A 26745-nucleotide genomic window follows, 5' to 3' on the forward strand; every position below is an offset into this window, starting at 1 on the left:
AATCACACACAGTTTACGCAGCACATGGCCAGGTGTGCACAGGTGTGCATAAACACTTTTGCTTTGATATGTATGAACTAGTTTGTTTGAAACATGCTGAGACCTTAATGCTATACAACTACATGCATCTCATCTCATGAACACTTCTATTCCTGCCAGGGTCCAGTTGGAGAACCTGGACCTCTTGGACCTCCTGGGAAAGAGGGTCCTGCTGGTCTTCGTGGAGACCATGGACCCCCTGGAAGACAAGGAGAGCGAGGACCAGCAGGACCACCTGGCAGCCCAGGAGACAAAGGGGACTCTGGAGAAGATGGACCCACGGTAAACTGATTTTGTGACATTACATTTTAGCTGCCAGTTTCATCCAGATTATCTTACACCTAAACCACAAATAAAAATTTCTAAAGTAGCATAGTGTAAGAAATCAGTGTCTGTTGTAGCTACTTTAGGGTTCGGTAAAATTGCAATTTGTCCTTCATAGTAATAACATTCGAATTGATCAAACCCACATATTTCTCTGTAGTTATTGTGGTAAAACAATGTAAAACAACAAAGTTATAATGAAAAAAGGAAAAAGTGCTTCAATTAAACTTATATTGCTTTTTTATTGTTCCCAGCACACTTTGTTAATTTAGGTGTCTGATCATAACCCAAATTGATTCGAAATAAGTTGTATGGTTGTTGGCCAATGCGGTGTTATTGCCAACCAGACATATTACATCAAGATGGGATACACAGAGATCTCCCTCAGTATTTAATCTAAATGTTCTGTGTGTGTTGTTGTCGGCTTTAGGGTCCTGATGGTCCTCCAGGTCCAGCTGGAACTACAGGACAGAGAGGCATTGTGGGCCTACCTGGTCAGAGAGGAGAGCGCGGGATGCCAGGCCTTCCAGGACCTGGGGTCTGTATCATTTAAGTCCTGATTCTACTGCACATGAGCTTCTTTCTTCATGTCATCTACAAGAATGAGTTTGAACATGAATCGTACTAAACCTGTAACTTCTTAATTCCAGTGCTTCTACAGCGTATAGCTGATATGTATTTTGATTAGTATGTGTTACGTGGAATGGCCCTTTTAATGCTGCTTTGTGAGTTGCCTGTTTCTTTTTTTTAGGGTCCACCAGGAAAACAGGGATCCACAGGAACACCTGGAGATAAAGGCCCTCCAGGTCCAGTTGGTTCTCCTGGTGCCAACGGACCTCGTGGTGATCCTGGTCCTGATGTAAGTACAAGTTCTAAATTGGTTGTGGTTCTCAAATGATATTACCCCAGCGTGTCTCTAACATTTACAGTTGCTTTAATGCTTTCTGTCTGGTCCTCAGGGCCCTGCAGGATCTGATGGACCACCAGGCAAAGATGGTGTTCTTGGACAAAGGGTAAGAGACAAAGAGAATGAAAATGTGACCTGTGTGTTGTTTTACATATTGCAAGTGACTGATGGCTGTTGCTTTTCTAGGGAGACAGAGGAGATGCTGGTCCAGAAGGTTTGGTTGGTCCTCAGGGACTTCCTGGCTCTCCAGGTCCTGTTGGTGCACCCGGTGATGCTGGAAGGAGAGGAGAAGCTGTAAGTGGACTTTTTCACCTCGGTTTGTCCTACAAGTTTCTGTTCTGTGTGTTAGTTTGTCTGTCAGTTCATCAGCAGGATACAAGACTGTAACAACAGATTTGCACATGCACTAAGAACACATGATTTGATTCAAGCCCAGAGGGCATGTTGGAGCATGAATGAAGTTAATGTGAAGTGATAGGAATGATGTGTTATAACAAGGGTTTAACAAGGAGTTGGAGAGTTTTTTCAGTGCTGGCAGAGGTTTGTGGTTCTAATGGTTTCACTCATTTGCAGGGCTCAAGAGGACCTGTTGGTCCACCTGGCTCGGCTGGAAAGAGAGGATTAGTGGTGAGTTACCAACCAAGAACATCTTGTGGTTATACACTACACTAACGTACACTAGATGTATTGTAGATTCTGATAGATTTTGATGAAGATTACAGTTGATATAAGCCCAGAAGCACAATGCAAACTTCCCCATTTCTAAACAATCATGAAATGTGTTAAATATTTTTAATTCAGGGACCCCAAGGACCAAGAGGAGATAAGGGTGACCTTGGTGATCATGGAGAGAGAGGGCAGAAGGGACATCGAGGCTTCACTGGTTTGCAGGGTCTTCCTGGACCTCCAGTAAGTTAAAGTGGTGCTCAGTAATCTGATTGTGCTGACTCATCTCAGCCTGGTTTCCTCTCAGTACTCCTAACACACCCTGTGTATACAGTCACAGTTTTACTCCATTGTTCGGATTCATTTTTGCCAGCTATCTTCTAAAATGCAAATGCAGTGGGGCAGTGATCAAAACATTTAATGGTTTCTGGTTCTTTTAACAGAGTTTTCTAAACTTTTCACAAACTATAATGCAGTGCATCCAACACAAGTGCCGACACCGAGAGACACCGTCTCAGTCTAGTTCCTAATAGAGAAATCTGCTTCTGCTGTGTTGGCTCATTCACAACGACTCTGTAATGAGTGTGAAGGGACACTCTAGGTTGGTCACCTGCTGTTACTGTGTCATAACAACTGAAGCAGAGAGAGCGGGAAATGCAGCTGAGAGATGCGGGAGTGTGTGAGTGTAAGGTCGGACATTTTATGGGAGGACAACGGTCGTCCAACTTTGTTACAGTATCGTACTGGAAATTGTGGAGTCACATCAGACTGTAGTGCAGCAGTTCAGGAGAGGCTCCAAAACAATCCAATTCAATTCATAGTCTAGATTTCAACATATTCATCCTGTCATTTCTTTATTAAGCACTGTAATAGAAAGTTTAGAAGCACAAATCTCATGTCCAGGTAATTCTGATTGAGGACATCACTGCAGGCATGCCAAGGTTGGGTTATCAAAGCTGTTTGATAAATGGAGTCTGAACATGGACAGTGTTACAGGAGATGTGATGTGGATGAAAATCTACGGCTGGAGGAGCAGTGAACGGACTGCCTAAAATATTTTGTTAATTTTATTTTTATCACCATAAATGACTGCAGGTGTGATTTGGTGATCTGTGTTGCTTTTTTGCTGTAGCAATTTTCACTTTTAAAGCCCCTGAAAACCTCATTTCAAATCCTGTGTTTCTTTAACATGAAAGATTCCTGACTAAATAAGCAACAATTAAACTTGAAGTTCAGAAAAAAAATATTAAGCTAAAAATAAAACATTAAAACTCAGCTAATCTGCTTCATCAGGACTGTGTGGGTGTGGTTTGATCAATTTGGACTGACAGTGCTGCCAACATCAGAACACAACCCCACAACTGTCATCTCATTTTGATTTAGGTATTGCTAAATCCTGATTCAGGATTCAGACTTTGGCAGAAAGGTTTGTGTTCATCACTCAGAGGATGACGCTCATTCAGAAAACTGGTTTTAAGGGCCACTGTGTAATTTGGTTGATTGCCGGTAGAGTTTTGAACACACCACTTTTTGGAGCACGCATTCGCTGTCTTGCAAACTGGAACACGGGTGTTTTTGTCACCTATTCTCAAAACTGGGTCTTTAGTTTCTGAAAATGCATCTGAAAATATACACTGTGTAATATAGAACATAAACATAAGCAGGAATCAGAATCTGTTGCAGCAGTCTTCTACTGTATGGGGCAGTTACCAACATGGAAGTTTGAGTATCATCCAATGGGTCATAGTCATCAAGTGCAGGTGCACCTGTGCATTGTGTGCATTCTGGGAAAACTTTAATGTGTAAATGATATGTATAAAAAGAGACTAATGAATATTCTCCTTTTGCTTTTAGGGTACAACTGGTGAGCAGGGAGCTCCGGGAATCGTTGGACCAAGTGGGGCGAGGGTAAATGCTACAGTTCCATTTGTTTCAGATGGAAAACATGGTTTCCTGAATTTCATCTTTTGTAATAATATAATGGGTTTGTCATGGAGCAAACACATTATACATATTAGTTTTATGCCAGCATTCATTTTGGAATCAAACTCTTAGTGTTCAGGCTCTAGGGGCTAACTGTCTTTACTGGAATATGATTCAGGGGCCTCCTGGACCTATTGGGCCTCCTGGAAAGGAAGGATACATTGGACAGCCAGGACCGATGGGACCTCCTGGAACTCGTGGAGTCAGTGGAGAAATTGGACCAGAGGTATTGTCTCATTATACAGAGAGGACGTTCTTACTTTACAGTATGTGAGTTGAACTAATAAAAAGATTGCAGCAAATTTTGTTAAAAAATAGCCAGCAAAGGTCATTAAAGTAAACATCTTTTCAACAGATGTTCGGTAAGTAAGGAACAAGGCTCTGCTTAAAGTATCTTGTTATTGTCTGTACATAGTTTTGGGCAGTAAATAAAAACACTAAAAACTACACATATAAATAAAAGTAAAATACCCTACTATTTCTAAATCCACAGGGTCCTCCAGGAGAGCCTGGACCCGCAGGCCCCCCTGGTCCTCCGGGACCTCCCATGGCTGCTATGGATGACCTCTTTGGCGGCCCTCAGGATTACGACGACGGCCCTCCCCCTCCTCCTGAGTTCAGCGAGGACGAGGCTGTGCCCAACAGCAACTCCTCCACTATAGTGCCCGTGGACCCCGGTGTTCAGGCCACCCTGAAGGCCCTCAGCAGCCAGATCAACAGCATGAAGAGCCCTGACGGCAGCAGGAAACATCCTGCCAGGACCTGTGACGACCTGAAGAGATGCTACCCCATGAAGAAGAGTGGTGAGTGTCAGTGAAAATCACTGTGGGAGAAGAGTGTTTGGGAAGAGTTTACACTGCAGCAAGAGGCCCCTATATGTACAAAACAGAACTCACATACACGCATTAGGAGTGATCAGTCTTCTATGGTGTGCAATAAGAATTTTAATGACATCCTTATTTTAGCTGTTATTTTTCCTGTTCTTCTTCCCAGTGCTTCTCTTTAACTTAATAAATCTAGAAATATCGTCAGGGCATGATGCTTCTGAACTGTGAACTAAACCTGCTTACATGCAATATAACTGATTTATTTCACCGATGCAGTCACGGCAGCTGTAGAATAAATCAACGATGTGGTCAAAAGCTACATGTCCAAAATTCAGAGTACCACATCCTGAACATTTTGTTGTGTAGGTGAGTACTGGGTGGATCCAAACCAAGGCAGTGTGGAGGACGCCATCAAAGTGCACTGCAACATGGACACCGGAGAGACCTGCATCTCTGCCAACCCGACCAGCATACCTCGTAAAGTGTGGTGGAGCTCTTCCAGGAACAAACCTGTGTGGTTCGGAGCTGACATCAACAGTGGAACACATGTGAGCAGTTATATTTTGATGGTGGGAGAGAGAGGGAAGCAGGGCTGTGTACAGCAAAGGCACAGTGAAGTTGTTAAAGACTTCATAGAAAAACGACTCTCGTAAAGAATATGTTCTTGCAATTGGAACATTAAGACAACTACAGACTGAATGAGAAAGTTGTGCTCAAAAAGCAGCAGAACAATGAAAATTTGGGGCAAAAGTAGTGGAAAACCTCATGTTGTATTTTTAGAGGTGTATCTTGGTCTGATGGATTTTTGAGAGGCTCTGTATTGAATGCTTTATTTATTTCTCTAGTTCGCTTATGGCAACAAAGATCAGTCGGCAAACTCCGTCACAGTTCAGATGACTTTCATCCGCCTGCTCTCCAAAGAGGCATCCCAGACCATCACCTACCACTGCAAGAACTCTGTGGGCTATAAGGACGAGAAGACGGGCAACTATAAGAAAGCTGTAATCCTCAAGGGCTCCAACGATCTGGAGCTCAAAGCAGAGGGAAACAACCGGTTCAGATACACAGTGGTGGAGGACTCCTGCTCAGTGAGTTCCCACATTTCAACAGCTGCTTTGCTCTTTTCACATATTCATTAATTATTACCTGTATCGATGGATACTATAAGGCTGGCATTATGCTATATTTTTCCTGTTCTCAAATCCCTTGAAATGAACAAAACCAACAATGAGTTAGTCCGTCCCTCAGTACCTTCTGAGACGTAAATCTTTAGAAAAATATACAGTTTGATATTTTTTTTAAAGGCGAAGTTATTTCCTAAAAGAGCAGGGTGCAGCAGTTTTTGGCCAACAAAGCTGCTCTATCAGTATTTATATATTAATAATGGATGAAATGACTCTGTGTAATGTCAAAGGGGTCACTTGTACTGAAAAACCCACCGAGAATTATCACCTCATTCTTCTAGCTCTACAGCACATTTGGCATCTTTTAGCTAATTGTTTTCATTTTATGGCCCACTACGTTACCGTTTTGGTTCACTCTCACCGCTCTCAATAGCATTGTTTCCAGCCAGTGTAATTCAGTTCAATTCAGTTCACTTCAGGCAGGCAGCTAGTTTTCAGATAAACTCACTGTACACTGCCTGCTCTGCAGCAAACGGCAGACAGACAAAGTTGGCGACTAGCTGGTGAACACAGTAGTGCATTTAGCAGCTAAGGAGCCAGATATCCACATTTGGTACTGTAGTGTGTATTTCCAGCAGCAGGACGGTGTATGTGGGATTGAGTCAAAATAAACTACAGTGTGTGTGTTCATGGTGATGAAGGAACATGTCAGCCAGTGCAACAGTGTGGTTCACTGATGTGGTTTTAATAGTTTTTGGACAACAATGGAGCTCTATAGCTCAGAGGAAGAAGACATATCAGGCTTTGATACACACACAATACTTGTTAGTAGATACATTCATTGTTGGTTTTGGTCTTTTAATGGGATATATGGCATATAAGAAAAATATAAAACAAATGCTGAATGTCTACAGTCACTATGCAAAGAAAATTCATTTCTGAAGTCAGTGTCCAGATGAGATTAATACAGTAAAGCAGCATCCAGATGCATGTAAGCACAGGACAAAGTCAGTAAAATACTGTATACCATTTCATTGCGATGTAATGCTCTTCATTGTAGAGGAAAATTAAGTTAGTCACTGAACATCTATTTGTCTATCTTTTACAGCAAGCAAATGGCAACTGGGGCAAGACAGTGTTTGAGTACAGGACACAGAAAACAGCAAGACTTCCTATTGTGGATATTGCCCCTGTGGACATTGGTGGCCCAAATCAAGAGTTCGGTGTCGATATCGGGGCTGTGTGCTTCTTGTAAAATCATCAGCAGGGATGCGTCGAGGAGAATCCTGAGACTATTGAACTGACAGCTGACGACGATCAGCCGTGTTGTACATACGAGTACTGAGGACTATTCTGGCCCTGTGGCAAGATATTTATTGTGCCTTTCAACCCAGTTCAAGACATCGAAGATTTGTAAGTTAGAATGAATGTTTGGAATTTACTTAAAATTGGTAAAAATCAGAATCATTCCTCTGTCTTCTTGTACATGTTTGACTTCAAGCTTCAAGAGGCTCGCTATGGTGTAGTTTGTCCAAAGATCTTACCCTTTAATTTTATTTCACAAAACAACATTGCCAAAGATGAATGAATATGAAAGCTTTAAAATGGTAACTATAACTGCTGTTTATAGGCCCAGAAAGATCCAGCTGAAGTTACGTCAAATGTTGTCCCTCCACTACTATTTTTTACAGATTTGTCTAATAATTTTTTGTTTTAAATGTCTGAATATAAAACAACATTGTGGTGCTATTGAGGAAACAAATACAGCCGATGGTGCGTTCACCGGTGCAGGTATTTTCTCAAGACAGTTTCGATGAACCAATGTCTGTATCCAGTTATTTTAAACTTTGTACCGACCATGCAGAACATTAAAGACACATTAAGACTGTCGATTCCTCAGTGTTAGCTACCTCGTCACCGAAACTGAGAAACAATGACACTACATGTAAATTTTTTTTTACAGGTGCTGTTTGTAAGTAGTGTGATCCTTGTGCACTTCTCCAGGCTGCGCGGTACAGGGCAGGGTTTGGGGATACCAATAAAGATCTTTCTGTCAACGATGGAGAGATGAATGGTGTGTTGCATGAGTGGTGTGTGGTGATTTGTAACATTTTTTCCCCCTTCAATTTCAATATCATACAGTAAAAGGTAGCACAGAATATTCTATTTTTATGCATGTCAGTTCCCCCTTTTCAGTTTCTTGGACTTATATGCTCTTGAAATCCTTTTTATAATCAGTTTTATAGAATAAGGTGGCTGTGAGTGCCTGTTTGCTTTGTATTTCTTGCTATGCAACAAATTAAATGCTTGTTAATCCCCCCAAGCTCTTGTCATATTAATTCAGGTGTAGTTAGGTCCTTTACGCTTGTCATTTTGCACACAAACTCATTTTTAGACCTATTTTGTAGTTTAAAAAAACATTTATGTATTTAACATTCACAGTTGTTTCAAATGTAAGCTGTTTGTTTTAAATTTTCATGAATGTGCCTTCAAGTAATTCTATTGTGACCATTTGGTTCATATTTGAGTATATTTATTATAGATTTGTAACATTTGCAGGGCTTGACTGCCTGCTAACACCCCAAAGGCAGAGAGGAGGAGGAGGAGGAGGAATGAGCTTTCCACACTGGAAGCAGATGCGTTTCATCCTTTGAAAATAAATATTGAAAATACTTCTCTCTGCCTGTTCTTGTCTCAGAAGAGTTCATTTGGTCCTTTTAAAAACTTTGTAGCGTAATAGAATTTCAGCCTCAAGAGTGTGTGAAATCCTGAGGCAAAAAACACAGAAAATCAGAGATAAAAGGTAAGAAAATGTGACGTCGGATAACAAATTGAACAGAGATGTAACTGTAACTGAAGAAGTAGGGCAGCGGCAGAGTGATGCTGCTCCCGAAACGTCTTCAACATTACAAATCACACAAGAATCTACAGCAAGACTAAGACTCTACCTCTGCGAGACTATAGGCCTGAACTAAATGCTCTGAACTAAATGCAAAGGTCTGCATGCTAACATGCTCACAATGACAATGTTAACATGTTGATATTTAGCAGGTAATATTTGCAGTTTAGCGTGTTAGCATGCTAACATTAGCTATTTAGCACTAAACACAAAGGAATGCGAACATGGGAAGTAAGTATTTGGTCGTAAACCAAAGTATTGGAAAAATGTCAATTTTGACCTGATCATGGCACTAGATGAAAAGTCAGGGGATCACCAAAGTTATCACAATTCATCCTGTGGTGAACATACCACATACCAGCAAATGTCCGCAACACATTTCATAGCAATACACCCAACAGTTGTATGGATATTTCAAACAGAACCAAATAATGTCATGCTCATGGAGGAAAAGTCCGAGGATCAGCCCGGCCATCAGGATTCCTCATCTGGGAACCAAGAATGTGTGAACAAACCGTTGTGCCAATCCATCCGGTAGATATTAAGCTATTTCACAGACTAAGTGAAAGCTTTGACCTGCTGGTGACGCCAGAGGAAAGTAGGATTCATCCTCTGGCAACCATGAATGTCAAATGTACAAAATTTCCTGGCCATGGAGATTTTTCAGTGGGGACCAAAGTGGTGGATTGAGCCATGCTAGCGGCGTGGTTCATGATAAAATCTTTGAAGTGAAGAGAAAACATTTCGAACACAAAAACTATACACAACAGCTCAATAAAGTCAAGCAAATAATATTAAATGACAGAATCCATGAGTAGCATTTTTTGCAGTAAAATTTTCTTTAATAACTGTAACAGCAAAGTCAATGCAACCAAAAGTAAGATAATGGGAATACTACTGTATATGGACAGAGGCTGTCCAAAAAAAGTGCCTTCTGGTGCAAGAAAAGAGGCGACTACAATGATGACAAAAATATGACAAGTAAATACTGAAATGGCAACTCAAACTTGTGAATTAAAAAAAACAACAACAACAAACAAACAACAACTCAATGTGGAAAGGTCAGTAAGCCAAAAAAAATCAGACTCCATTAATGAACTACATAATGTGTGAATTAATGTTGAGTAAAATAAGCTTTGTGATGTTACGGGCAAGCTGTGTTAATGATACAGATTCCATTTATTTTCTTCTTGTGTTTGGCATACAAACAGGAATGTGTTAACAATACAGAATTCAAATGGTGCATACAACAAACTGTCTCATATGAAAATTCTGTGTACCATTGGACATATTCAACTATTTACATCTCTCAATGCCTGTGCAAGCAAAGGTACTCAAAACTACTCCTTCCATAAGTTTTTTTTTTTACAAAAATAGTTCTTTTCTACAATGGATCTGAGTTTACCTTGAAATATCGAAAAACCAATCTAAATGCAAATGCATATAAACCTCAAGATGAAAACTGTGACATCTTGACTCAACCGTGGAGTGGATTTTGGCACTTCTTCATACAAACGAGTTAAAAGTACGCGACAAAGAGCATCTTCTTGGCATCAGCAGCGGCTGTCTAGCGGGTCCAGAGAGAAGACGGTGCCCTCTAAGGTTAGTCCCATTTTGAACCCCTCCTGGAAGACAAGCCAGAGAACAGCTGTGACGTTCAGTGACCTCGTACGCCGATATGGTCTCTGCCAGATTACATGTCCCAACTTTGTTGATAACAGGAAGTCAGAGTAATGTTTAGATTAGAGCCAATGGGAAGAAGTCTATAAAGCTCTGGACGTAAAAGAGAATGAAACGCTAAACAAAACAGAGATTAAAACACTGTTGCTCCGTCATGCTTGGTCATGAGTTATGTGCAAGATCATAAACTCAAGGAGAAACAACACGGCATGCATCTTGATGGGAGAAGCACTGGTGAAACTCATTTATCTTAGATGAAATATTAAAAAGCAATTTTATTTTGCAAACTGCAAATATCTGGTGAAAATGTAGCCAAATTGTGCTTGTAATTGTTTTAATGTGCTCTTTTATATAGATGCACAATTTGATATCAAATGTGACATCGGCTCCAAAAACGAAAGCATACTTCCAAGCAATTATTTCCTGAAAATCAACATCACTTTAGAGCATATAAAGTGTGTGTTCGCTCACGTTAATAAGCCACAGTCTGAGGCAAGAGCAGCTCATCAACTACAGAGCAAGAGAGCTGAGAAAACAGATGGAGGCCTGAACACAACATACTGTATATCTACTGAGAGAACGACGAAGGTTTCAGAGAAGATGAAAAAGTTACATCACACTGGCTTTGTGAGAGCGTGCAACATCCCACATCCAAAGCATGCAAGACAAAAGACACAACCAGTCACGGCACAGACAGCTAGCTCAGGGCAAAGAGTACAAACCATCTCTGACGCTACAAGTGGAAAGGACAAGAGATGAATTCAGTTGTTAATAATTAAGAAGCAGAAGAAATTAAAGGAAAAGTTCTTAGTGCACTAAAAACAAGTGTGTCAGTGCAACATTGCCTCCTACTGGCAATTCCTTGCTAAAACTCAGCAGTTATTTTGCAAACAGAATCACTTTCAGTTCCAGTAGTTATTATTTTCTATTCATACTGTAATTCAAAACCTTGTAAGTTTATGCTTTACACAGACCCACAGAGGATGACTGCTGTGGATATGGCAACTCAAGCTACAGCGGAGCTTCTCAAACCTTCTCTCATACCCCCTTTGGAAGCAGAGAAAAATGCTTCTTATTTATACTTTCTAATACTACTGCAAACCCACTTTATTGTTCTCAACCATTAACAACATTGGGAAATGCGTACACTGTAAAACATCATAAAGGAATTTAGTGGAATCAACTAATCTTCTATTAATAATTAGAACATTTTATTAATTTCAGGTGAGGTCAAAAGGTTTTATTTTTCATTTTCAGACTATTTTATAACATGAAGTCTTGTGACTTCAAACGATGAGTCGAATGAACGTACTGCTGAGTGTTCACATTCCTCACTAAATGAAGTTTCTAAAGAGAAGGGTTAAAACTCTCCAGACACACTTTACTGTTGTCGTTTGAAGAACACTTGTTGTGTCTTCAATATGTTACGTTTCTTCTGATAAATGAAAACAATGGGAACCATGGTGACGGTTAGTATCCAGTCCCTACCCTCGTACTCCCTACTCCGCGTCCCCCACAGTGAGAAACACTGAGTGTCAGCAATTATATCTGATGCCTCTAAAGAAAGCAATACAATATGGCCCCTAGTGAAACACTGCTGATTGACCTTTTCTCCATACTTCCAGATAGCAGGAGCTAATGATAATGTGTCATTTCTGAAAAGCCACAATCGTCAAATTTATTTCTGAATAGTGAATAAAATGTTAAACTCAGACCACAAATACAGTTACATATAAACATATTAGGACATTTTCAGTTGTTTTCACTCCACTGAAATGCATAAAGGGACATGACAGCAGAACTGAGTGACACACAGGACTTTTTATTAATGCATTCCTAAATTAATGTGTAACTGGTTTCATGTCCCTGATAAATCCAAATAAAGAAGTGAGTCATATTCACCACTGAGTTTCATTAAAATCTTATTGTGCTCAGCTTTTTCTGAAAGGAATAAACGGGAATATAGATGAGGTAATCCCTCACATCTGCTTGTTTTACTTAACAGTATGACAAACTTGATCTATTTTAACATTTCATAATGTTAATAAATGGTACTGGAGCTCGCTTGCAGTCCACAACAGGCCACTAAGAACCAAACTGTCCAGAAATGATTCAGCATGATGCACAAAGCCTTTGTTCATATAAACAAGAGAAAATCTTCAAAGTGCTGATACTGATAATAAGACAGGCAGGAGACCTGGGTTTCACAGTTGAACCAGCCTCCATGCAGGTCTTTAAAACACAATGTGGAGGGATCAGACACAGACCGGCGCTCACCTGCATCTCATCCAGCTTTGACTGAATATCTGGAGGGAAGTCAGCTGCCCCGCAGGTGAATGGATCAAATGGCTCAGCACCAAACAGGTCTTTCCCTACAAACACAGACAGCAGATACACATCGCACTGACTGAAAAGGAAAAACAGCTTCACCAGACAGTGAAGTAATGTCTTCTTTGTATTATGCTACAAATATTTCAACAAAAACCAAGTGTATTTTTAACAGCCACAATCCTTCAGTTCAGCAGAATAAATCTTGCAGGACAGAACTATTTAAAATCTGTAAATCTTACGATGAGGAAGTGATGCAGTAACTACTCACTTATATCTGGTGGCAATGTGGTCGGTGGTGGCGGTGGGCAGCCGTTGCTGGCCATTGTGGGAACCAGCGGTGTCACAGGGGAGAAGGGAACCATGTCGAAAACGTCTGTAGACTGTGGTTTCATGGAGATACTCCCTGCCTGTATATCAAGTCGTGGAAATGATTAAGCCAAGGTCAGACTTGTGTAAGTTTGCACACAGGCAAACGACACAGCTATTTTTATACAAAAGCAAGAGAAGAAGCAGAAAAAGCAAAAGACAGACAAAAGCAGGCGATACTTAGGCCTCAGGGACAGTGACAACGCACAGAGCAGAAAGAAAGAAAAAGCGTAGGGTGTTTACGCGAGGCCGCGGGATGCTGCATCCCTCGGTAGGCTTAGGAGGAAGGACAGCGGGTTTGGCAGGCGGAGGAGTTAGTAGCCCGGCGGACAAGTTGGACTCCGGCGAGCTCATAGGAGTGAGCGTGACAGAGGAGATTTCCAGGCAGGAGAGCGACTTGATGCTGTGACACCAGAAGAGAGAGGAGGGCCTCTGCAGCATGTACGTTTCATTAGCTGCGTTTATGTGCAGTGGCTGAGAAAAGATCGCAGACAGAAAATGACCAGAGAGGGACAATATTATTCAGTCTTGCAGAGTAGGAGAGGTGTGGGTAATTGCATTCACAGGAGGCTGTCACAAGTGCAGGCATTTGGCCCAATTAGATGGTGAATGTATCACATTCCTCATCAGACCATTCAGGTGTGTAATTGCTTTGCTTTGCTTAGGCCCCCACCGACTCCCTCCAGATAGGTTTGGTCATTCTGAACGTGCATTTAATCACAGGAGCGATATCAACAAACCCAGCTGGACTTATACTTCAAAAATTTCCAAACTTCAATTTGATCAACTTTCGTAATTAAAAGACGGTCTTGGTTGTGTACCTTTGGCTGATGTGGAACATTTGAATCCCAAATGATTTGAGTCACATTACACTGGGAAGCTGTTTTAGTTTGTCTGCAGACATTGCGGTTAAAGCAAGACTATGTGACTTTTGAAATAGAAATAACCCAATCTCAGTCTTAGAAATAAAAAAGTTATATTCATACACAACATTTTGCAGCTACAGCCTTACTTGGTCTGGTATGACCAGTAGCTTATGTTAGCTAATGTTTAGGGATATATTGCTATGTAGCAGATATTAGCCAGTTTGCTGACTTTGACTCTCTACTTGTGTTACGGTTGCCCTACATTTAAGCATATAACACTTTCCCTTACTTGTGGCCACAGTGGCTGCTGTTCAGAAAAAAAGTTACAAAGATTTGCTTTTATATGTAAAATTCAAATTTTGTTCAGTCTCTAATCTGAAGAGGTGTGTGTCGGTGCAGTTTCTCCTTACTGGTGGCACGTGAGCTATCATCAGCTGTTCTTCTAGATCTTGAAGCTGTTTCTTTAGCTCAGAGTTTTCTGTTTCCAGTTCTTGAATCTGCATAAAAACAAGAGCAGTTCAGTCATTTTAGAAGCCACAGTAAATGAAAGCATGAACTGCAGTATGGCGTCTGATATTGAAACAGCCGAGTTTTACAGAAATGATCATACAATTATGCATTAGGTTGGCGTGGGCACAATTTTTTCATGACACTGTATATCGTCACTGTTTTCAGCTTTGGGATAATGCATTTTTTAGATAACCTAATGGGTTTTTGATTGGTTTGTTAAGTTTAGAAGTTAAGGAACACTTAATCCTTCATTTTTCATGAAAAATTCAAAATAACTACATTTGGAGATACATGGTTGTCAGTGGATAAAACAGCAGATAGGAATGTCTGCTTATGATAGAATTAAATACAGCAACAACTCAAGTTACTTCACATTGATGTGAAAATCCAGAAATCTAAGTCAGAGATGGTATAAACAGCCTGAGAGTAGACACATCTATCATCCTATCATCCAAACCCTTCCATAAAATCTAGTTTGACAAAACAATTCCAACTCAAGGGCCACTTACTAGCTTTTCTCAGGGCTTTCAACCTTATAAAACAGTCTTCATCACATTTGTTAGGACTTCTTGTCCATGTCTGAAGTCCCGAAAGTGCTATGGATGAAACCATAACAACTACTGAGCTCACATGTAAACAGATCCATCTCCATGACAACGAAGCAATCCTTTTCTGATGAAGACTGTGTGATAGTTGAAAGCTCTAGAAAAAGCTAGTGAGTGAAGCTTGAGTTGAGCTTATTTTGTCAAAGTACTATTTCCAAGGTCAACAATGGACTCTGATGTTAAAACATGTAATTTCACCTTTGACTATGTAAAGTTTGGATGCATTTTCATTAAATAGCTAAAACACCAAACAAAAGTCTTTTTAACTACCGTTTTAGAAATTACTGCAAATTAACTTTATAATACATCACACTGGTGTTTAGCCAGCACATCCTGTCACTCATTTAAGTTATACAAGTTGATACCAACGTTTTAATAAATCACCATTTAAACAAAACCACTGGCTCCCCAGTTTCAGCAGGGTGCACGATAATTCAATTGCAGATTGGGTCTGTAACAACGCAGCTTGCTATAATTAATATTCATTACTGCCATTTTCGTCAACACAGCTTAATTGTCCACACTTGATGATTTAAAACAATCAATACAAACAAGCTATGCATTAATTAATAAAAATATCAATGTGTCAGCATGGTGGCACAAGTTTTCAAAGTAAATTAAAGTCTATGCGAAAGCAAACAAGCTGATCAAATGTGAGACGTACTCTTTTCTGTAGGCTTCCAATCTGTTTCCTGGTCTCCACGTCTTTGCCTCCAGACTCCAGGAACTTCTTGTAGGCCAAGTCGAAGGCCTGACCGATAGTTAGAGTTATCTCTTCGGCCTGCGGCAGGGGAGCAAAGACTTGCTCATGATATTTACCTATATGTCACTACAGCTTATGTGCAGTTGTATTGATCAGTGAACATGCAGTACACAATAATTCTACATTCTGTCAAATGAGTTGTACATTTGTTTCAATGAAAAGACAAGGAAGCAGAAGACACTTACACACTTTTCACTGTCAAACACATAGCAGAGGTGTTTGTTGGACTCTGAGTCTTTGCAGATAAAAGTAAATATCCTTTTATCTGTTTTGTCATCTGCACAAAATGATATCCTGTGTAACTGACAGTTATGCTGCACATCCTGGAAAACAAACACAGTACATTGATTATTTACTGACTTCATGAATGTTGACTACGAATCACTTCCTCCTCTACATGGTGTTTGTCGTCACTATCACTTCAGGTGTCATGTACAGTATTAATGCATTTGGACATTTGGACTCACTTTTGTCTTGAGATCTAGTATCTTCACGCCATAAATGGAGATCTGCAATTCCACTTTGGGGGTTTTCTGGCCCTCTGACTTCTTGATATGTCTCTGAAACTGCCAATGAAGGAAATCACAAACAGAACATTTTGATTAGTCCACCCTATTAATGCACTGATATTTATAATGAACAAAAAAACACATGCCATGACACAACAGTACAACTAGAAACCTAGCAATAAATCTGGTCAAAAACATAACCCATGTACACACCTTTAAAGCTGCTAATTTCTTTGGCCACTAGGGGGAAGCAGAACAAGCTTTAAACACAACATTCTCACCTCAAAAAGTTATGATGAACGCGCTGGCAATTTACACATTCGGCAGACACAAAGCAACATTAGCATTCATTTGAAGTCATATTTCTGGCCATTTGGCATATGTAAGTCTAAAATTCAGACTCCATTTAGCTCTGTTTTGGTCTCCACCGACTCCTGAGAAAAATATCTGGCTCTGTAGCTGCTAAATGCACCACTATGTTCACCAGCTAGTCGCTAACTTTGTCAATCTGCTGACTGGTGCTGAGCAGGGTTTATCGGAGCTTTTTCACGGAAAACAGCTTCCTGCTGCAGCTGGAAATGATATCTAATCGAGTGGTGAGAAACGGTAAAGCTGCGGGCTGTAAAACCAAAACAATGAGCTAAAAGAGGCTTCTCCGTGGGTCGGTCACTACAAGCAAAACACTTTGAAATTACAAATAGTCATTTGATTTATTGTTAATACAAACATGTTGATAAGTGCAGCTTTAAAAATATATATTACATTTTGCACAACTTGAAGGTACATTTACTACAATACAATTTTAAAAAGCCCCAAACAACATAGACATACTTGGGAGTAAAACAGCATCATGTTATCTTTAAAGGACAATGAGGACTTGTTTAAGAAAATGTTCAGAAAATCATTAAGGTTAAGTGTTTTACAGAAGATTCAAGAGGAAATCAAACAAATCTGTGATTCATTCAATGGGTCACTCTTTCAAGCACTGCCAAAAACAAAGTCTTTCAGTTATGTTGCCAATGGACATGAATACTAACAGGACATGGCAATGAATTTCAGTCAATAACCAATGAAAATGTCTGTTAAAAGGGGAGTGAATATGGTCAGTTGAGGAGACACTGGGTCATTACATGTAAGGGAACAGGTAGGAAGCTGATGATAGTTCTCAGTTCTCACTTTTGCACCACCATCAATTCTTTCCCTCATTGGAATAAAAACTTTGTCTGTCCTAATTGCCAATGTATCTGGGAGAGTAACCATGGAGCCTTGGTCTCCAAACAGGCTTTCAAGATCAAATGTTATGTAACAATAGAGGTATGGGTTTGGGAAAACAGTCCTCCCCTACAAGTGGCCTCACAGATTCAACTCTTGGCAGGAGAAGACAGAGGAGAGGCCAGCAGGCAGAGAGCAAAGCCACATTACCAAGAAGCTGTGAGAAAGGAGAAGTTGTCTGGGCTGTGGCTGTTCCCATGCTTAAAGGCTAGCATAGCACTGCTAGTTTAGTTACAACTTCTGGTCATTGCAACACGCCCACAACCACGCTGCAACGACTACAAGCAAGTGACTGTGATATTGCGCTGACGAATTTGTTTTTGATAGGTGCCAGTTAAATGACAAGTTACACTAGCCTGTGGCGGGTCGCTGAAGACCCGAGGTATGTAGGAATGCTTAAAAAAAACATGCATGCATTTAAGAATTAAATATTAAAGCTGTAATATTTTTATATTAATCTATATATCCTTTTAGTGTCTTTCAGCTCATTGTTTTGGTTTTACGGTCTTACTTAACTGTTTTGATTCAGTCTCACCACCCTCATTAGCATTGTTACCAGACACAGCAGGCAGCGGCTGGTTTCAGAAAAAGCTCTGAAAAAACCCAAATGTCCAGCACTAAATGGCAGACAGACAAGTTAGCAAGTAGATGATGAGCTTAGTGGAACGTTGACCTCCCAAAGAGCCAGATATTTCCCTCAGGAGTTGGTGGAGAGAAAAACAGAGCTAAAAGTAGAGTTTCCATAGCCATTTCAACTTTATAATGTGACAACATGTCAGTGTTGTGTTTACAGCTTGTTACACTGCTCCCATGTGGCCAAAGGAATCTATTTATTTATTGGCCACTTGAGTTGTTACAGCAAACAGTAGCCTATTTACAAATCAAGCAGACACTCAGAGCAACATCAGCATTCAGAACAGGAAACTGGAAACAGGAATAGAATCTGTGGACCAAGAAACCAAAACAATGAGCTAAGAGAGACTAAAACACTGAGAGCGGAGGGGAACTGCAGAGTTGGTGATAATTCTCTGCGTGTTTGTGCACATCACCTGAGCTAATGCTACTGTGATTTGAATTACCCTCAGCAACAGGGAGGAAACTGGGAAAATGTCAAAAAGACAATCAAATTTGATGAATGTCTTCAAGGTCAGTCGGACCCTGAGCAGGCCAGAGTCGTGTCGGCGGATCAACAGGGTGGCAATAATAGCACTGTATGCTGGCAAGTGGTTTAATGCTTTTTGGTGTCTAAATATATTGGCGTATGATTAGTAAGTAAATGTACTTGACAGACATGCCCTGCGGTATGCGGACTATTGTACTTACATAATATACTTTGGGTTTTCTGCCAAATAAATGCTGTTGAGATGCCTAATCCTACCCCTTGTCTAACTCTGAGAATGAATCACATTACATTTACTAATTAACCTACATAATGTGGCAGACTACTCCCCCCAAAACACATGTAGGCCTATACCTCATTTTCGTTCCTATTTGGAGCCAATAAACACGTTTTAATCATTTTTCTATCTTAAGGTATGTTCCCTTACATTGCCAATAGAGTGAAAAGAGGTAGAATCATGTTTTGAGTGGAGTATCCCTTTATTTTTGTAATACTGTGATATAATACCATCACTGAAAAAAACAAAAACAAATACGGTGATATACATTTTAGGTCATATTGCCCACTCCCAATAGTAATTTAAACCATTGTTAATATATGATAAGTGCAGCTTTAATCGATGCATTAATGAACATATATTTATATACCTTATAGCACACTTGTGTTTACATGGTGGTACTAACACTAACAGTGTAGCTTAGCACTAAGGGATTATATTGTTTCAAGAAATCTATTTTTTCTCCATTAATATGCAAATGTGGGCTGCAGCATCTAATTAGATCATCTAATTCATATTAGGAAGCAGTGGTGGAGAATATTAAGTGTCAAGAGTCTTTATGATGTGTCACTGAGTTCTGGCAGTGTATGTTAAAGTACCTGTGCTTTAATAAAGTGACTTATTATTATTAAGTAAAATGGTATGTTGTTATTTCAAGACAAAATGTTATGGTTAGAGGATTTAAGCTCAGCGGTGAGAAACAACAGGTTTCATGGCAGATAAATATCCGTTTTATTGAATTTTACATCTACGTGGGTGTGCTTATCCCGCAGTTATAGGCATCCACACTCGGGAGCTGAGAAACTCCAAGGGCACCTTGCTGGTAACTGATGAGGGAGGGGAGCATTTGTCACTCACTCCCACCTCCCCTCCTCAAGATCACTTTTCTATCCTTTAGGCTACAGCTTATTCTGAGGACTGGCTTTACCTTTAGCTTTCTGACTGCATCCTTTACAACTTCTGTGCCTTTCGGGGCTTCAACCTCTGTGTTTCCAAGGAACTGGAAAGAGAACAAAAAGGCATACATCTATGATATGACAGTGACACAACAAAGGCATATAGTATACTGTATATATGCAAGTGTTTGGTGCATTGAAAAGGGCATAAATGTAACAAAGAGAAGATAGAAATGATAGAAGCATGCTTTCATTGGACATGATAAAGTATTTCATAAATCAGGCCAGTAAGAGTAAACTGTGGAATAGAAAAGTGTAGGAAAGCAGATTTCTATCTGCATGAAGAATGAACTCCTTTATACTAGCATACCAAGCACATGTGACATTTGAGTTAATATCATCTGGTATTTCTCAGTTCAAATAAATGTAGATAACATTTGTATCATCATAAGTATTCATGCCCACATCCTTCAGAGACATACATTTACCATCTTTTACAATTTCACTTGCTAAGGTACAAAGCATAAGCCGTATACATGTGAGGAATGCATGTATGCAAATGCACAAACATGCACAAACACACACTGGAGCAGCACTTCTGCCATTCTCCAACAGATGGAGCCATTAACCTTTGTGGCTGAACATCGTGTTTTCCATCTGGCAGCAGCAGCAGTAATTGTTCCAGTCACAGACAGTGCTTCAGTGACTCCTGAGCTTAATGTGTGTAGCCTGTTCCAATATCAGACTTCATAAACACTGGTGTCAGCCCCTTAAAGGTTGGGGAAAACAAAATAACAATGTCTCCCAGTGGAACACAGCAAACAGCTCAGACAGACATGGATTGTCTCTACGACGCGACAAAAGCTGTGTGAAGCTTTCCATGACCTGCCTTTGCTAATGTCCATTTACTTTTGCAGCTCGGCTTGCAGATGAATTGTCCTTGTAGAAACTTTATATGGATGCTTTCCGACTGTCTGATGAACTTGGCAATTAGTTACTATTATTCTGACATTTTGTGAAGCAGCATGTTCATGCCAAGCCATGCCAGCAAAAATCTCTTTTTAGACGTTTAACAGAAATAGAAAAAGAACTAAAGAATTAAAGGAGTTTTTTTTTTTTAAATATGTAACTAATTAAACCTGCAATATTTTTTTTATAAATAACAGTCAGTGTCTACATGGAACTTTCAACTTCCTTCCTCATTTCTTGCAGGAGAAACAACAAACACCAAAACGGCAATCATCAACAGAGCCAGAAAACAGATTGAGGCTTTATATGAAAGTGTCAGCACCCTGTACCGGTGTGACAAATGTACTCTACACACTTAAGGACATGTCTGAGAGCACCGCTGACAGATGCCCAGAATAGAATGGAGAGGCACTTGTTCCTGACCAGTGCATTCTGGGCTACGACTGGGGAGGTTTCACAAGGCAAACCAAGCTCGGAGGCTCATCCATCATCTGCTGCATGCAGCTGAAAAACGAACCACCCCTGCCCTTCATTCCCCACAGTGAGATTCACACTTTAGCTTTAAGGGACTGCGCATCCGCAAATGCAAAAATCTAAATAAGTATGCACACACAGAACACACAATCCTACGGCAGGTCGGAAAATTCATTGAGATGACACAACGAAGAGCGAAATCTGCACTCAGAGTTCCACCTCATTGTCTACGCACAGCTCACTCCTGATTGAAAGGTTCTCTGCTTTTTCCAACACAATTTCTGTGTCTGTGTCATGTGCAATCCAAGTGACTTCTGAATGTGATATGATGACGATGGTGAGCCCAGCAGCTTAGAAATTTACCTGTCATTATTTTCTTTCCTCCTGTAGTCCACAGGTCAATACCACTTGATTACAGAGGTCAGAAGAAACCCACTGAAGCGGCACCCAAACCGCACCAATAGCAGCTTTGTACAGCAGCCAAATGCACGAGGACCTCTCAGAACAAAGAAGTGGCAGAGCAGGTGGGCTACAGGAGTAGATCAGTCTCTACTGTCACCTCAGGAGAACATAAAACTAATTAAATTCAAAACAGGAAAATGCCACCTGGACTGACATATCCTGGTTGCTGTTATGATTTGTTCATGACAGGATAACAATTTGGAATAAACATGAAACAACAGATCTGTACGGTGCTGTTGGAGGATTTCTTCATACAGGATCAATCACGGTTGCAACTAATAATTATTTTCATTATCGATTCAACAAAATGTATTCAGATAGCTTGTTTTATTTAACAAAACCCACTCCCTCCATTTGTTTTATTCTTCATTTATTCAGTTAGCTGTTCAATTACATTTTCAAGTACAAATGTTATTTAAAAAGGAGCTGCTCTTTCAAGGTAATTCTCTGGAATCAATAACTGCTTATATACTCAACTAAAATAAACATCTCAGAACTTTCGCTTTGATTTAGTACCTAATTACATTTATCTTTCCATGAAACTTCCTAGAAAATGTTTAAGAAATGAGTGACCTGTAAAATGAAGCATTTTGAGCTGAAACACTTAGTAGATTGACTGTTTTAAAAATCCATCAGTTGTTTCAGTCATTTTAAGCACAAATGCCGATCATGCCCATCTGGTTCCAGCTTCTTCAGTGTGAGGATTTGCTTCTTCTCAGTTTTAGATAATTGAAAATGAAATATCTTTGGGCTGACAAAACAAACAATTCCAAGATGTCACCTTGGGCTCTGGGAAACTATGATGGGCATTTTTCACTATTTATAGACTAAATAATTAATCGATTAAATGAGAAAAAAATCAGCAAATTAATCGGTAATGAAAACAATCACAAGTTGCAGTAAATGTTATTTCCTAACATGAGGATGAAGTGAATCCTTTACTTCTGTTTTTTTCTTGTTGTCAGTAGTCAGAGTTGAACATAGAAGTCTAATAATAAATAAAAAGTTTCTAACTGTAGATTGTAAAACCCCCAAATTGCCAGAAACATACAGAGAACATGATCTTAGTGTTCTCATTAGTAGCTACAGCCCTGTTTCTACTGGAGGACTATGTGCCATGTCACAAATCATGCTTCATCTTAGGTTTAGTTCCAGAAAGCCTGGAGGAAAACCTTCGGGATCAGGAGAAGAGGAAAATATTGCAGGTAGTTTAGTACTGCCATCAAATCAAAAACATTCAAGACATGCTCTTGTTGAATCAAAGGATCAAAACAGTTAAAAATTCTGGATTTTCTTGAGGCAAAAAGAGGGATCCTTCTCATTTCTAACTAGCAGTAAACTGAGCTGAACAATCCTGAGTGCTTTAAAGCAGGGAGAATATACCAAGCACAGTCTCAGCACTTTGGCTGTCTCATTCCCTCCAATTCCTTCAGCGATGAGTGGTGTACTCACGCAAATTTAGCCAGACAGGCAACTCATCAGTGAAAGCTGACAATATGCTTTGATTTTAGCGATGTGTCCTGTGCCAGTCCCCCTGCTTCTTTGCTGCATACAGTAAGTAAGCTTGAGCAGTTTGGGTGATGTGGTGGCTTTGGAGTTCCACCTCAATTCCATCATAACATTTCTGAAGCTCAGGATGCTGGCTGACAGGGCCTCATAGGAGAGAAACTCTTTGTTGAAATGAAGCAGAAAACCAGGCTGAAAGGGAAGTGCTCCCCAAGTGAGACAGTCCTCCTTCAAGATATGTTTGATATTTGAAAGACTTTTTTGGCAAGTGTTTTGTAACACGCCATGTTAGCAGTCAAGGGCGAGTGTCCCATTTCATTTCAAATTATTCTCAGGACCAGGTGTTTTGGCTGATTTTGACAGAAGCACGAGTCACTTTACATGAACACCCCACGCTCACACGCACATTAATAAATAAACAAATTAAGAAGGCTAAAACAGAGAGAAACTCTTTCAAAATAAAGTTTGACAAGGACGATTTCCCCCATCACAGCACCGAGGGAAAACAGCTGCTCGGGAAGATAAATCCTAGAATACACAGTTTGACAGTTCATACTTAAAGGGACAGTTCACCCCAAAATCAAAAATTCATATTTTTCTTTCTACCGATAGTTCCTACATGAAACTGCTCACAACAAATCTGTGGAGTCTCTTAAGTAACCGGTTCATGATTTCTGGAAAGAGACATTGCTGTTGAGTTTTTCAGATGTATTTTTTTGGCACTTTGAGCACCACAAGCCGAGTGCCACATAGTCCCATTATAGTCAAAAAAGGCAGACATCTCTACGGCTGATATCTCCAAAACTCGGCAACTCACTCCAAAACAATCTAGATGGCTAAAAAATAATACATTTAAGAGGAAAAATATGTGTTTGTGATTTTGGGGTGAGCTGTCCCTTTAAATATCCAAATTATTGTTTTCACGTAATTCTTAAATGAGGAAATGAAACGGATGATGTGAAGGGGCAAAGGCTGTTGGTGTAGAGAGGAAAAAACTTGCAGCTTCAACTTTGCAACAAAAAAAAAATTGTGTTTCAGGAGAAATGCATCATGGAACACCTGGACTGAGAGGTGCTGGTTTGATAGGCCTGACAGAGAGGGAGCATATCAACAGGAAGGTGGAAGACACAAGCCACACACTATATTTCAATTTGGACACTATCAAAGCCTCTCACCCTTGTTTAACAGCAAAATGCCTCTCTGGTCTTTTTGTGTTGAACCATTTTACAGTCACAAAGCTTATAATGCTCATTATAATGCAACAGCCTGATAGTAAAACATACCTTGACATTGTAGGGTATGTAATGCTTGGCCAGCGCCTCCGGGGTATGCATCCATGATTTATCTGAAATGATACAAACATCTCACTCAATAAAGCAGTCTGAACCAATGGTCTCATACAATAAGGTGTGGCAGAGGTACAATCAACTATATAAGTGGTTAAATCTCACACAAGTAAAGGAATAAAGAGGTATTCTACAACAAAACACATACATACAACTTTAACATCATAGAAAAAGGCAGTGCTTTCTTTTTCAGTAGGATTCACTCTCACACAGTTAAACATTTACACCTAAAATATGCCGGTACAATCACAGTCTGATTTGTTGGTCAGTGAGCAGTTCCACTGGAACAGCTGGGGGGTACGGGCCATACTCAAGGGCTCATCAACAATTAGGCAAGGGCAAATGCTGCTTTCACTTTCCCACCTGTATTTGTCTTGCGGGTCTGGTGATTGACCATGTGACCTTCTAGTCCACCACTCTCAAGTGTGTTCAGACTGAGTGCAGGAGAGATTTCAAAGTAAATAGAGTATTGCATTCTAAGTTAATGGAGAGATGTGAGTGGATGCAAACAGATGTGAATGTGCTCCTGATGCTGCAAATTAAAGGTACCCTGTGGAGTTTCTAACCACTAGTAGCGCTATCGAGCAATATTTTTAGGAGGGGGGCCATGTTTTGTTTGTATCCTGCACATGCTCAAGAATGCACATGCACAATCACAATCACAAGGGCAACACAATACACATTCCTGCCGCCGGTTTCATGCTATTCCACTGATCGACAATTGGTGGCAGTAACATGCAAAGAAGCATAGCAATGACCCAACAAAGGTAGTGAAGAAGAAGACTGCAAGCTAATAAACATAGATGTAAACATTGTACGATTTAAAACTTTAAAAAAAAATCCACTTTGCAAGTGTTTATGAGGAAGAAAATACGTTCACCATGTTTGTCAATGATGCGTTTTGGTGAGTAACACTGAATGTAAACATAACTTCTGTTTGTGAGAAAACTCCACACTTTAAGGTGAAGATGAATCCGCAAAAGCTCAAAATGTCTTGAAATTTTTGCTTGTAACCAAGGCTGACAAAATGAAAAAGTAGAGACACTGGGAGGAATAAACTGGACTGGGGTTCTTGGCAAGTTTTGAGATCAGTGAGTCTAACTTGTCACACAGACAGACAGAGAGGAAGTTGTGTGCACATCCCATCCTCTATTTAGGCCAGGTGCAGGACAACAATGAAGAAAAAATATTGCCTCTATGGAGTCGTTGCCTTTTTCAGTCTAATAAAACTATTTTAAGAGCTACAAATCTGGTGTGAGGACACTCAAACATACACACAGAAACACTCTGCACATGCATGGTCGGAGTGTATGTTGCTAGCTAATTACAGCTAACATCTGTACATTGGCTGTTCCTCAACAACAAACATTTACTGCACAAAGAGTCTAACAGTCAGAACATAATAAACGGAGGCGAAAACTCACTTTGCAGCCAATCTGAACGCACCTTCCAGTATCAATCCTTAATTTATTTTAACTTAATGAGTTTCAGGTATGATAGCTGTCAAAAACGCTCCACTGCACTCCAATTAAACATTGTAAACTATTCCTGAAGCACGAAGTTGTCAGTGAGTAAACTGTTGCGTTAATGAAACAAACAGCAGTCAGCCATTTCAATTAATATTATCCAGTGACAGCAAGCGTAAGTAAGAGGTGATTTGGAGCCCTCTTGAAGCTAAAGTTCTATTTTGCAGATGTATTATGGCTTTAAAGTGCCAGTGTCAGATGAAAACTGCATTTTTTTCTTGCAGAGAATTAAAGGCCATCCATAAATCTTGTGTGATACTGGCTTCATAATCTTATTGCAGAGCTATTCATCTGTCAAATATGTCTAAACTGAATTGGCTAATCAAGGCCTATCAGATCGAGAGTTAATATGCTCTTGATGTGACTGGAAGATACTCTTAGCAGACCCTTATTGGTTGACTTGTATTGGACTCTTAGTGGTTTATGCCACTCAACAGAAGAAATCTTGTATTTTCAAAACTATTTCACAGTTAATAGAATTAGAAATGAACACCACAC

General features: G+C 40.0%; 2 protein-coding genes across 11 annotated transcripts in view; one reads left to right on the forward strand and one right to left on the reverse strand.

The window, feature by feature from the left end:
- col5a2a (collagen, type V, alpha 2a) overlaps nt 1-8545 on the forward strand; it is a 42430-nt gene extending 33885 nt beyond the window's left edge. For both annotated transcript variants that reach the window (XM_044215955.1, XM_044215956.1), the window contains exons 42-54: nt 160-321; nt 794-901; nt 1115-1222; nt 1323-1376; nt 1457-1564; nt 1844-1897; nt 2072-2179; nt 3791-3844; nt 4038-4145; nt 4413-4722; nt 5113-5294; nt 5592-5834; nt 6979-8545. In XM_044215955.1, coding sequence (XP_044071890.1) covers nt 160-321; nt 794-901; nt 1115-1222; nt 1323-1376; nt 1457-1564; nt 1844-1897; nt 2072-2179; nt 3791-3844; nt 4038-4145; nt 4413-4722; nt 5113-5294; nt 5592-5834; nt 6979-7125 — 1746 coding nt within the window. In that variant the 3' untranslated portion in view covers nt 7126-8545. The remainder of the gene's footprint in view (nt 1-159; nt 322-793; nt 902-1114; nt 1223-1322; nt 1377-1456; nt 1565-1843; nt 1898-2071; nt 2180-3790; nt 3845-4037; nt 4146-4412; nt 4723-5112; nt 5295-5591; nt 5835-6978) is intronic.
- Nucleotides 8546-9584: 1039 nt separating this feature from the next.
- gulp1a (GULP PTB domain containing engulfment adaptor 1a) overlaps nt 9585-26745 on the reverse strand; it is a 74130-nt gene continuing 56969 nt past the window's right edge. For 3 of the 9 annotated variants that reach the window (XM_044215957.1, XM_044215965.1, XM_044215966.1), the window contains 11 exons: nt 24659-24720; nt 19997-20068; nt 16613-16639; nt 16358-16456; nt 16076-16213; nt 15792-15908; nt 14423-14509; nt 13390-13620; nt 13049-13187; nt 12727-12821; nt 9585-10394 (listed from right to left, as the gene is read on the reverse strand). In XM_044215957.1, the coding sequence (XP_044071892.1) occupies nt 10323-10394; nt 12727-12821; nt 13049-13187; nt 13390-13620; nt 14423-14509; nt 15792-15908; nt 16076-16213; nt 16358-16456; nt 16613-16639; nt 19997-20068; nt 24659-24720 (1139 nt within the window). In that variant the 3' untranslated portion in view covers nt 9585-10322. Of the gene's footprint in view, nt 10395-11171; nt 11183-12726; nt 12822-13048; nt 13188-13389; nt 13621-14422; nt 14510-15791; nt 15909-16075; nt 16214-16357; nt 16457-16612; nt 16640-19996; nt 20069-24658; nt 24721-26745 lie in introns of all 9 variants that reach the window. The other 6 variants (XM_044215959.1, XM_044215960.1, XM_044215958.1 and 3 more) reach the window with 6 other exon arrangements.

This window comes from Siniperca chuatsi, linkage group LG12, assembly GCF_020085105.1.
Source record: "Siniperca chuatsi isolate FFG_IHB_CAS linkage group LG12, ASM2008510v1, whole genome shotgun sequence".
NCBI lineage: Eukaryota > Metazoa > Chordata > Actinopteri > Centrarchiformes > Sinipercidae > Siniperca > Siniperca chuatsi.